At 46.7% G+C, this 12540-nt stretch overlaps 1 protein-coding gene across 1 annotated transcript in view; it reads left to right on the top strand.

Moving 5' to 3' along the window:
- The window catches only part of MED12 (mediator complex subunit 12), a 34788-nt gene that overhangs the window by 14573 nt on the left and 7675 nt on the right, over positions 1–12540 (top strand). The window contains exons 17-36 of the mRNA XM_066559305.1: positions 288–406; positions 530–673; positions 1434–1597; positions 1735–1866; positions 2408–2635; positions 2836–2980; positions 3261–3381; positions 4069–4170; positions 4884–4997; positions 5265–5428; positions 8140–8319; positions 8490–8561; positions 8839–8999; positions 9091–9252; positions 9334–9445; positions 9665–9754; positions 10181–10290; positions 10783–10918; positions 11191–11352; positions 11895–12272. Of these exons, the coding sequence (XP_066415402.1) occupies positions 288–406; positions 530–673; positions 1434–1597; positions 1735–1866; positions 2408–2635; positions 2836–2980; positions 3261–3381; positions 4069–4170; positions 4884–4997; positions 5265–5428; positions 8140–8319; positions 8490–8561; positions 8839–8999; positions 9091–9252; positions 9334–9445; positions 9665–9754; positions 10181–10290; positions 10783–10918; positions 11191–11352; positions 11895–12272 (2996 nt within the window). The remainder of the gene's footprint in view (positions 1–287; positions 407–529; positions 674–1433; positions 1598–1734; positions 1867–2407; positions 2636–2835; positions 2981–3260; positions 3382–4068; positions 4171–4883; positions 4998–5264; positions 5429–8139; positions 8320–8489; positions 8562–8838; positions 9000–9090; positions 9253–9333; positions 9446–9664; positions 9755–10180; positions 10291–10782; positions 10919–11190; positions 11353–11894; positions 12273–12540) is intronic.

Raw genomic sequence — 12540 nt, 5'->3', positions numbered from 1 at the left:
CAAAGCAAGGCAGAAGGATACTCCAAGGAGTACTTCCATTTGGGATAAACTTGGTGTTTGCCCTACTGCCATTCTTTGGTTAGGGATTCCTTAACTTCTTTTTTTTTTTTTTTTTTAATCAAAGATAGTCCTTAATCAACCTAAGGTCTAGGGCTTAGGCCTTTTGCCTGTGCTTCATCACAGGGGCTGCTCTTTCTGGGGAACTGTCAGAAGCTGATGGCTGATGTTTAATCCTCTGGTGAGGAAAGCAGCCCTAATACCGTTTTTGACGTTTTCAACTTTGGTAGGTGGGGAGGAAGGCCAGAAGAGGAAAAAGAGTAAGCCAGAAGCATTCCCAACAGCTGAAGATATCTTTGCAAAGTTCCAGCACCTTTCTCACTTCGATCAGCACCAAGTCACATCTCAGGTATGAAAATTTGAATACTGCTGTCCTTCATGGGCCCTGACTGAATCTCTTTGTATTACTGAGAGCAGCTTCCTGGAAGGAGATGAGCCTGCTGAGGGACTCTGTGTTGTCTTGCACTTGCAGGTATCTCGTAATGTCTTGGAACAGATCACCAGCTTTGCTTTGGGAATGTCATACCACCTGCCTCTGGTGCAGCACGTGCAGTTCATATTTGACTTGATGGAGTATTCACTCAATATCAGTGGTCTGATCGACTTTGCCATCCAGGTAAGAGCAGCATGCTCAGGTGCTCCCTGCAGAGGGATTTGTCCACCTGAGAGGCAGCAGATCTGTGCTGTGATAGTTGGCCTGCTCTGGTCATCACTGGTGACCCTCTGACCTGTGTCATGGAGGTGGTCAGATTATATGGTCATTGTGATGCTTCTGGGCTGCAGCTGTCAGGGAAAGGTTGTCTGTGGCAGATAGTCTTGCATGTTCTATTCTGAGGATTATTCTTCCAAAGGCTTTGGGCTTGTTTCCAAAGGACTTGCATCTCTGTCCCTGATTGCAGCAGGGCCTTGTTCTGAGTGAGAAGGGGATTGTCAGTCCCTGGCACCTTGCCTGCCTTGCTCCCCTGGAAAGATCCTTGGCACATGGCAGCTCAAGCTGCCTTCTGGATCCTGCTAAAATCCTGTTGCTGTTTCTGCAGCCTGTACCAGGTGTCTCTTGAAGCCTAGCTGATGGAATTGTGGCTGTTAGCCTGGAAAAGATCAGAGTGAAACTTAAATGCAGAATAGAACTACCAAACAAGCTGCTTAAAACTGCCTGTGGCCATATCACAATTACCTTCTGATACTCAAGCCCTGACAGCTCCTTGTACTGCCTGAGACATTTTGCCAGCTGTTCTAGGGTGCATCCCTAAGGAGAAAGTGCCTGGCAGTGCCTTTCCTGGCAGGTCCTATAGGCTGTGGGTTTGGTGTGCCTCCTCCCTTTCTGACCATACCTTACCCCTGTGGCTGTTGAAGGGTTTTTCTGTCATTGGGTGCAGTTGCTGAATGAACTGAGCGTGGTGGAGGCAGAATTGCTGTTGAAATCCTCCGACCTTGTTGGCAGCTATACCACCAGCTTGTGCCTGTGCATCGTGGCTGTGCTGCGGCACTACCACTCCTGCCTTATCCTGAACCAGGACCAGATGGCTCAGGTCTTCGAAGGGTAAGGGCCTCTCCCCTCTCTGTGTAAGGAAATATATATGCTGGGGGTTCATAGGGGGCATGGACATCTATGTCCTTCCAAAAAGGCAGCTATTTGGTGCCTGAGGGTTCAGCTCACTGTGGTTTGTCTCTCTGCAGTCTGTGTGGGGTGGTGAAACATGGCATGAACCGCTCGGATGGCTCCTCAGCAGAGCGCTGTATCCTGGCCTATCTCTACGACCTGTATACCTCCTGCAGTCACCTCAAAAGTAAATTTGGGGAGCTCTTTAGGTGAGTCTGATGCAGCTGAGGTGCAGTGGGTACTGCCCACTATAGCACCTTGACTTAAACTTTGCTTTTAATCTTGTTTGATGGGATTACTCCTGAGAAATTCCTTGTTTGGAAAGGAATGGAGAACAGAGCAAAGAGCATCATTAGGTCCCTGTTTATGTCATGGTGCAACTGTGTCTTGTGGTTTGGGCAGCAAACTCTAAAAAGTGCACAGTGGATTTAGGCCCAAAGGAGGGTGAGTGGATAAATTTACCAGAGGTTTCAAATAATTTATAAGAAACTGAGTCTCCTCCCTACAGAAGAGGAGTACTGATAGAAATTTTGTAAAGTTCTAGTTGATGTGGAAAATAAACTGAATGTTCAACGTGTCTTAGAATGCAAGCACGGAATGAATAGGAAATAACAAATGTATTGATCTTTATTGGTACACAGCAATCTTGAATTTCAGCCTGTCCTTTCCCAGAGGGGGTTTGCCTTTGCTCACCAGAATTCAGTGACCATGTAACTTTTTGTGTTCCTAATCGCTTTTCTGTCCTGTTAGTGACTTCTGCTCCAAGGTGAAGAACACAATCTATTGCAATGTTGAGCCTTCTGACTCCAACATGCTATGGGAACCAGAGTTCATGATTGACACTATTGAGAATCCATCTGCACATAACTTTACATACACCAACCTGGGCAAGAGCCTCAATGAGAACCCAGCCAATCGCTACAGTTTTGTCTGTAATGCACTGATGCACGTGTGTGTGGGACACCACGATCCTGACAGGTGAGAGGCAGAGCTTTCATGGTTCCACTGAGAAAGTAAATTCTTTAGGTGAGGGTAAGGAAACCAGTGGCCATATCTTGGCTGTCTTGGGGTGTGAAGAAGGAGGAGCCAAGGCTGGTGTCCCTTAGAAAATCACTGACCTGATGGCATGCATGAGTAGCAAAGCTGACCCTCTCCTTTTTTCATTATTTATTTAACAGGGTGAACGACATTGCTATCCTGTGTGCTGAGCTAACTGGCTACTGCAAGTCTCTAAGTGCCGAGTGGCTGGGTGTGCTCAAAGCTTTGTGCTGTTCCTCCAATAATGGGACCTGTGGCTTCAATGATCTCCTCTGCAATGTTGATGCAAGTGCAAACATTCAAAAGGGGAAAAGGAATTGAAGCAGGAGTGGAGGGATCCCTTGGGAGAAGGCAAAAGTGAACAAGGGATGGAGGCTTTGTCTTCTGAGGGCAGGGAAAAGGCTTTGAATACCAGGGGCTGCCATTGGTGTTTGTTGCAGCCTGGGCAGACTGTGGACATTGACCAGGGGTTATGGGCCCTTCTGCCACCCAGCTCCTAGGAATTGCTGACAGAGGGAATGAGGTAGAGGCTGTTTGGATCACTGGCTGATCTCCTCTCTTTCAGGTCAGTGACTTATCTTTCCATGATTCCTTGGCCACCTTTGTTGCCATTCTCATTGCCCGGCAGTGCCTGCTGCTGGAGGACCTGATTCGCTGTGCTGCTATCCCCTCACTCCTCAATGCTGGTAAGTGCATCCCTGCACAAGCCTGTCTGACTCTCAGTCCTGGCCCAAAGGCTTGTGCTTAGTGCATACCTGGTGAACTCTATAGTTGTGAAACATGCCTCTAATACTTCTTCTATACTTAATAACTGAATGTGGCGCTCTAGAGAAATTTGGGGCTTTTGATTTCAATCAAAAACTGGTTGTGCTAAGGTTTTTCACTGCCCTGCTCCCTCAAGTTTGTGTGTGAGCTGAAGTAAGCATGGGGGTAGCCATGCTGATAACAGCCTCACTGTGTGACCATTGTACTCAGCTCTGAACTCCAGCAGTATGCCTCCTACTGATAATAATGTTCAGTTTAGCATTTTGGCTAGAGCAGCCAGCTGGGCTTACAGCACCTGTGCCACTCTGCCTTATTCTGCCACCAGCCTTCCTATCTCTGCTCTGGGGATTGCAGCATCCGGACTCCTGACAGGGTGAAATTGGAAGGATGGAGCAAGCAGAAAACAGTGCATGTCACTGGGGATAATACTGAAGGATTTGCTTGCTTGCATGTTAATTGCTGCACATGCTCCATATTTGTAAATACAATAAGGCTGCTGCAGCTTCTCAGCTGTCTGCTCCAGGGCAGTGCACTGTGAATAGCTTTTGGATTGAGAGTCAGCTGTCCTGGTGCTTAAGAAATCTCAGTTGTCTCTTTTCTTTACATAGCCTGCAGTGAACAGGACTCAGAACCAGGAGCACGTCTGACCTGCCGGATTTTACTCCATCTGTTTAAGACTCCACAGCTGAACCCATGCCAGCAAGATGGCAGTAAGTGAATGAACCTAGAGCCTTTCTTTATTGTGGAAGTACTAAGGCTCTTGCACTCCAAGAAGAGAGATATGAGACCTTATGGTTAGAGATCATAACCTGCTTGCTTTGAATAAAGCAGGCAAAGCCTGATGCACTTTCTTCATAGGACAAAGAACAGTGTCCTTCCATTTATGTCACTCCCTGGTAGCCAGGCATTGGGGAGAAGGTTCTTGGAGGCAGGAAAACAGCCAGTAGAGGTGGCCTTGCTGTCACTAAGCCATTAGAGTAATGATCACTTCTTCTTTTGTGTCTTGAGCTTTGTATAGCCTCTTAACTTGGTGCCAGAAGCTGCTGTTTTACAGCACTCCTTTTTTGTGTGATGATGGAAACATTCCAGGAAGCTCTGTTCTTGGCTTCTCACCAGTATCCTGATAGCTCAGATTTCTAAATCCAGCTTGTATTTTAGGTCTAGGGTACTGTTGGAGCTTGGAGTTCATGACACAGGCTCTGCACCCCATTTGGATTTCATGGTTCAGTTGTCACAATGTGATTGGCACTATGCTTCTTGAAACTTAATTAAATGGGCCCCATGTTACTGTTAGGAAAGAGACTGGCCTCGGGATTCTCTGAGCTGGATTTTATGGTACTTGCTGGCACATAATTCAGGCAGCTCTGGAGCCCGTGCCTTTCTCTCTGCTGAGTATTGCCTTTCCCCTTTGTCCTCTTTGCAGACAAACCCACTGTGGGAATCCGCTCTTCCTGTGACCGTCACTTGCTGGCAGCTTCCCAAAATCGTATTGTGGATGGAGCAGTCTTTGCAGTGCTGAAGGCTGTCTTTGTTCTGGGTGTGTACCTGTGTTAGCCTGAACCTATAACCATGTTTTTTAGAGGAGTGGGAGAAAGGCACTGTATTGTTCATGTTGGCTGTGCAGAAGGCCAGAGGAGATTTGTTCTGGTGAATATGTGGTGTGTCTGTAGCTGTAAACGTGCTTTGAGTCTGCTGGCTGCAGAGAGATCACTGATCACAGGCAGAGTTTACAGATTCTCAGGATGTTTTTTGAGTCGGGCTTTGTCGCTAGAGTTGTTGTGTAACACTTGTGCTTTCCTTTTAGGAGATGCAGAACTGAAAGGCTCTGGCTTTTCCCACCCAGGAGGTGTTGATGATCTCATGGATGATGAGCTGGGCACCAGGAAGGCTGGTGGTCGGGTAGTCACTGTAGAAACAGCCAGCTTGGATATTTATGCCAAGTATGTACTGAGGAGTATATGTCAACAGGTGAGTCTGTCCTATCTCTAGGTGTGTCCTTATCCCTTCTGCATACAGATAGATATATCTCACATGCCTTTCTTCAGGTTGGGTTTGGCACATATTTCTTTGAAAGATCAGTGAAGAACCTGCAATGTTTCTGTCGTGTGACAGTACTGAGGATTGTTCACTGTTAGCAAAACACAGAGACAAGCAGTGCTCAGGAATTAGGTGTTGCAGTGTTCAGGGACTGCATCTCCTTTGCTTTGGCAACAGCACAGGGCTCCTGTCCAAGGAGGGGAGTGCTGGAGTGGTAAGCTGAGTTGTGTGCTGAAGGCAAAGAAGATCAGCATGAGAAAGACAGACAGATGGTTTATTAAAATGATAAATGGTGTCTTTCAGGATGCAGCCTGAGTGTTGCTTGCAGCTAGGCTGTTAATGTATCCCTGGGCTTTGCATTGCCCTGTTTAGTTAATTAAAACAACAACAGCAAAAGCCTTTTGCTTAGCCTAATCTGACAGCACCAGTATTTCTATTCCTTTGTGAAAAATTGACACTTGAGGAGCTGAAACCTGGCTAATAATGTTGCAGAGTAGAGTGGCCATGCTGTATGAAAATGGATGTTGAAAGGTATCCTTAGCCTCGGTTATAAGTTTATTCTCTCAGCAGGAAAGATGTGGTGTTACAATCTGAAACCTGTATTTTATTTTACTAATGTGTACACCCACCATTAGTGCTGTGTGTTGTCCTCAAGCTATTGTTTATTAATTGACTGACTGCATAGCAATGTTATCACCTTACCAAAAAGGAATTGGAACCAGCTATTTTTAAATATAAATTCAACCTTCTAGATGTCACTGAAACCTGACTGTAGCATTTACAGAAGTAGATATTCCTTTGCTGGTCAAAGTCCATATAGGAAGGACTCAAAGCAAGTAGAGGTGTTTATGCACAGCAGGGAGTAGCAGTCTCAGGTATCACTGCTCGTACCAGTTGTTGGCAGCAGTGGTTATGTAGAAGCGAACATTCCAGCAGACACCCATGAGTTACCACCAAATTGTGCCAGAGCCCCTGCAGGCTTCCTGCAGCTGTAAAGGGCTGGTAAAATGCTGTGTTTAATATTAGCACCTCTTCTGTGAGCAGTGAACTTGCACTATTAATGTCTTAAATTGTAGGTTATGATTTCTCAGTCTCAGGTATATATTTTATAATAGACTTCATTGTGAGGGGATTAGGAAAAGGAGCAGATTATAATTAATTTAAAGGTTTTTTTCATAGATTCCTAGAATGGTTTGGGTTGGAATGGACCTTAAAGATCATGAGCAGGGCCACTTTCACTATTCCAAGTTGCTCAGGCCCAACTTGGCCTTAAACACTGCCAGGGATAGGGCATCCTCAGGTTCTCTGGGCAGCCTGTTCCAGTGCCCACCTCTCAAACCTGTCTAAGTCCCTCTGGATGTCCCCTTCCCTCCAGCATGTCTTTCATTCGTCTTTGTACCAATAAAGTGGATTGGAAATGAAGTCTGAGTTCTTGCAAGAAGCTGAGCAAATGATAACAGGAATCTTCCCAAGGAAATGTGTATTACCTAGGCAAGAAAGAGAAAATTATTATCAAGACATTGTGATGTAGCAACACTGAAGGGGAAATGTAATGGAGAGGTCACCACATCTCATGTACAAACTTCATCTGGAATGAAGATAATGATCTAGGCTGTGGTTTCACAAGGATTTCAAACCAGAGTTTTGACCTTTTCAGTCTTTGTGCTTCAGTGCTTAGTTTGCTACCCACTGCTGAAGGGTCTTTCCAGCTTTCTAGGCATAGCATCAGCACCTGTGCATAATGAACTGGATCCTCATCTCTTCTTTTGTTGTCACTTCTCAGTGGAACAATGCTCTGATCAGGCTTCCTCTGCAGATGCAGAAGTGCTTATATAGCAGTCCTCTGTTGATTTTAATTCAATGAATGTGCCTAATTTTAAGTATGAAAAATTTCTCTACTAACAAATGCTGCAGGTTAACTGTAAATTGAGTGAAGTACCTACCTCATGTTTGGAAACTGCTTCCCTTATTATTATCATACATTTAGGGAGCATCAGCTGAAATCAAGAGGCTGACAATAATAGTCTTCTGTCTACCTTCTCATAATATGTGACTTTATAAGGGGCTTGCATCCAGTCAGTCATTTTCCTTTCCAGAGTCTGAGAAGTAAAGTAATCAGTTTTTATTAAGTTTGGCAGTGTGTTTTCCATCACTATTTGAGAATTAAGGTGTATGCTTTTCCCAAGATGTGTTCTGGTTTAGTGCTAGCTGCAACCCTGAGTAACCTAACTTAGGACAGCTCCAGAGCTTTGTTGTGCTGGAAATAAACCAAACAATTTTAAGTGATCCCTTCTGATCTTCTGAACCCAAGTGGCAGTGTTAAGGGAGCCAGGACATGGTGTAGTGACTGTATACTGTTAAATCACACCAATATTTTCTCAAAAGAAAGAGCAACTACTGTGTTTCATTACTGCTGACTTGTCAAAGTTTGTTTCCTCTGTTCTGATTACTGTGCTGTGCCTGACGCCTGCTGAATCAGGATAGTACAGTTCATGAAGAGAAATGATTATCAGGCATAACTGCATAGTAATAAGGCTTTTATGATTTTGATGTGTTCCATGCATCTCTGAGACTGAAAGCAGGGGCGTTGGTTTGGAATCAGACATCAGTTTCACTGTGCTGACTCTGCCTTCGTCTTGCAGGAGTGGGTAGGAGAACGATGTCTGAAGTCCCTCTGTGAAGACAGCAATGACTTGCAGGATCCTGTCCTGAGCAGCACACAGGCTCAGAGGCTGATGCAGCTGATTTGTTATCCACACCGGCTCCTGGACAATGAGGAGGGAGAAAATCCTCAGCGGCAGAGGATTAAGCGCATCTTACAGGTGCAGCTGCTGGCAGAATCTGAGTGTTCTAGTAATTGCCTCATGTAATTGCAGCCCTCTGAGGGGTCTGACACTCATTATGGTGGGACCTGAGGATGTGGGTTGGTGTAGTCTGAACTGAGATAAGGCATTATGTGAAGTGTGTATGTGTGTGTGTGTGTGTGTTACAGAATTTGGACCAATGGACCATGAGGCAATCCTCGCTGGAGCTGCAGCTCATGATTAAACAGACAGCAAGCAATGTGAGTTTCTGCTCAGAGGGGATCATACAGGGGAGGATGAAGTGGCTGCTCGTGAGTTGGTGGGGAGGTGGCCTGGCAGAAGTGGGGATAGGGAGAAAGTAAACAAGGAGGGAGTCAGGCTGTGAAAGCCAAGCACAAGAAGGAAGCAATGAGTCTGAGACCCCAGGGGCAGCAGCCATGGGGAAGTTGGCAAACTGAGTTTGTACTGAGTTGAAATGTGGAAGCTGTAGGTGCTCTCAGAGAAGGACTTGACTATCTTTTTCTTCCCTACCTCCAGGAGATGAACTCCTTGTTAGAAAACATAGCCAAGGCCACCATTGAGGTATTCCAGCAGTCAGCAGAGACCAGCTCTGCTAGCTGTACTGGTAATGGAGTCAACAATATCAGTAGCTCAACAAGTGCTACACCTGCCACCAACAAATCCAAACCCATCCTCAGGTAGGTGTAGAGCCAGCATGCAGTTCTCTTGTAGACAAGTCTGAATCCTAAATTGCATTGCAAACAGCTTTCCTCTCCTGTTTTGTCACAGCTCCCTGGAGAGATCAGGAGTGTGGCTGGTGGCCCCTCTGATTGCCAAGCTTCCAACATCAGTGCAGGGCCACGTGCTGAAAGCTGCTGGAGAAGAGCTGGAGAAAGGACAACATTTAGGGTCATCATCCCGCAAAGAGCGGGACCGCCAGAAGCAGAAGAGGTGAGTCCAGGGGAAAGGCAGGCAGTGTTTGCCGTGCTGATCCCAGCCTGGCAGTATAGCTCCTTCTCTGTTCTCTCACAGTATGTCCCTCCTGAGCCAGCAGCCATTTCTGTCACTGGTGCTGACATGCTTGAAAGGTCAGGATGAGCAGCGGGAAGGCCTCCTCACCTCTCTGTACAGTCAGGTCCAGCAGGTAGGGGTCTTATTTCTCCCCTCACTTTCCTCAGGAGCTCACCTCTCCAGCAGACAGGCTCTGGAGCATGGCCTCAGGATATTGCTTGTCTTACCCTGTTTGATACAGGAAGCTTGAGCTGACCATTTCTGAGTCACCAGACAGTGAATGGTACAAGCTGCTCTCTCTGAGCTTCAGCATACAGCTGGTAAGGTCTGTCCTCTCTTCTGTATTTCTTAGATTGTTACAAATTGGCGAGAAGATCAGTACCAAGATGACTGCAAAGCCAAGCAGCTGATGCATGAGGCCTTGAAACTGCGGCTGAATTTGGTGAGCAGTTGCAGAAAAAGAGCTTAACCATCTGGGGTGAAGAGTTGTCTGCCTTCTCTTCCTTTGGAACAAGCACACACTGGAAGGTCTATATATGTCCTGAGGCAAGGAAGTAGGAGAGACACTTGTGCTGCTTTCTAGGTCTTGGGCTCTGAGTAGGACAGGGTGCATGAATAAACTCCCTTGCTCTGTTTCATCAGGATGAAATCCAGAGACTTGGTCTCTTTTGTAGATGTGCCTTCCCCTTTGAATGCCTTTGCAGCCCACAGCACTACCACTTGCATCTGAGGTTTGGCTGCTGACAACAGTCTCCCTCAGCTCTCAGTAGGAATTAAGCTCCTTTAAACCCTGGTTTAAGCTCCTTTCTCACTTCAAAATCTCAGTGTTTCTTGGTGTCCTTGTGACTGAACTTCCTTTCTCTGCCAGGTGGGAGGAATGTTCGACACTGTCCAACGCAGCACACAACAGACAACTGAATGGGCCGTGCTTCTCCTGGACATCATCAGCAGTGGCACTGTGGACATGCAGTCAAACAAGTAATTTGCAGTCTGACTTCTGGTCTATACACTTCCCAAGGGAGGCAGTTGTTAGCATGGCCCCGTTTCTCATGTGAGCTGGCTGTCTCTTTAGATGATCTGTCAGAAATGACAGCTGAAAGAGACTTTGGAGTAATAGCAGGCTACAACTTAGGTCCTGATAGCTGAGTGCACTCTGCCATATTCAGAACGAACTTGGCTTTCCAGATGCGGAGAGAGACACAAGGGAGAGCTGAGTTTGCTTTTTAGAGGTGCTGAATGGATACAGAGGAGTCCAGTCTTAATCTGTGATACTGCACCTAATTCGAGTGGGAGTAAAACTCAAGTGTGGTGTATAAGGAAAAGGAAGATTAGTGTGGGAGGTTATTCTGAAGACTGACACTTCAGAATGTGGGGGAAGTCTTGACAATTTAATAGTGTTTGGTGTTGCAATGATGGCAGAAGCTTTTTATCAGTTTTTCAGAGGACTGACCTTTCTGCTCTGACCTACAGTGAGCTCTTCACCACCGTGCTGGACATGCTGAGTGTTCTCATCAATGGCACCCTGGCTGCTGATATGTCCAGCATCTCTCAGGGCAGCATGGAGGAGAACAAGCGGGCATACATGAATCTTGTCAAGAAACTCAGGGTGAGGGACACCAGGCCCTGTCTGGGGACCAGAGCGTGCTGTGTTGTGATTGTTCAGCTATGCAGATTTACCTGTGTCTCATGAACAGTGCCTGTCTTGTTTCTGCTGTTTAGATGAAGTAGTGAGGGTGACCCCTATGACTCTGTAGGGCTGAAGGGTGCAAAGGTGAGAAGTAATGCAGGGATGGAGGCCAAAACCAGAAGAGGCATAGGTGGGCTTTGGATGGTTTTTCCTGAAAAATTCTTCAAGTCCTCTTTGTTCTGCTTCTGCAGAAGGAGCTGGGGGACCGTCAGTCTGACAGCCTGGAGAAGGTGAGACAGCTACTGCCACTTCCCAAGCAGACCCGAGATGTCATCACCTGTGAACCTCAGGGATCCCTCATTGACACTAAGGGCAATAAAATAGCTGGCTTTGATTCCATCTTCAAGAAGGAGGTAAGTGAAGCATTTTTGTCTCTATCACAGCTCCTGAGTGCAGGTGTCACCTTGTCCTCTGATGCCTTAAGTCTGCACAGCTTGGGAGGCATCTGTATGCAGTGCCTCATTCCCTGACGAGCCTGAAGTGGCTGGCTGCACGCAGACAAGCTGGCACATAACCATGTCCAAAAAGGGCAAAGCTGGGGTGTTAATGCTTGGTGATAGCATGCTGCTGTGACCTGAGATGTTAACTAAATTTGGGGGTTGTATTTATGGTTATATGAAGTGTAAAGAGAAACACATAATCCCTGACACATAAGTTAATGGCAGAGCCAGTGTGCAGGAGGCTGGCAGAGATGGAATGAAGGAGACTAGACAGTTGTTGATGAAGGCTTTCAGAAATGACTGCTTGGCCACCTGGAGGAGCAGGGACCATTAGCAAGGGCTCAGACTGTTTACTGAGAGATCTGGATTAGAGCCTGAAGAAAGGATAGAGTTACCCGTACCCTCGCAGGAACAGCAACAGGGACTTGAAGATTCTTATCTCTTTTGCTTTAAAGGGTTTACAAGTCTCTACAAAGCAGAAGATTTCTCCTTGGGACCTTTTTGAGGGTTTGAAGCACTCAGCCCCGCTCTCCTGGGGATGGTTTGGGACAGTCCGGGTGGATCGCAAGGTGTCCAGGTTTGAGGAGCAGCAGAGGCTTCTCCTGTATCACACACATCTGAAACCCAAACCCCGCAGTTACTACCTGGAGCCTTTGCCACTGCCCCCCGAAGAGGAAGAGCCTCCTACACCTGTGGCTTTAGAGCCAGAGAAGAAAAGTGCAGAACCAGCCAAGGCTGATAAAACAAGCTCCAATCCTGCCGCCTCCACCGAGGAACGCAAGAAAAAACAGAGCAAAACCAAGAAACGCAACCAATCTGCCAGCAAAACTGAGGTAATGGAGGTCCAGGAGCTCTGGATGTCCCATGTCCACCACTCCTAGTCACAGAACACTCCCTAGAGGCTTTGAAGATGTGATGTGTTTCCTCTCAGCTGAGAGTACTGGAGCTTTATCCTGTTCTCTCTAGCTTGGGGCAAGGCAAACACTTTCTTAATCCCTGGTGGGAGGAAAGGAGTCTGCCCAGCTCAGATAACATCCTTGGCTTCCTCCTGTGGACTTTTCAACCTTTTAATAGTCTTCCTCCATGCATGAATTCCCAGTG

The sequence above is a fragment of the Molothrus aeneus genome, chromosome 14, assembly GCF_037042795.1.
Source record: "Molothrus aeneus isolate 106 chromosome 14, BPBGC_Maene_1.0, whole genome shotgun sequence".
NCBI lineage: Eukaryota > Metazoa > Chordata > Aves > Passeriformes > Icteridae > Molothrus > Molothrus aeneus.
This window is presented reverse-complemented; position numbering and strand designations above follow the sequence as displayed.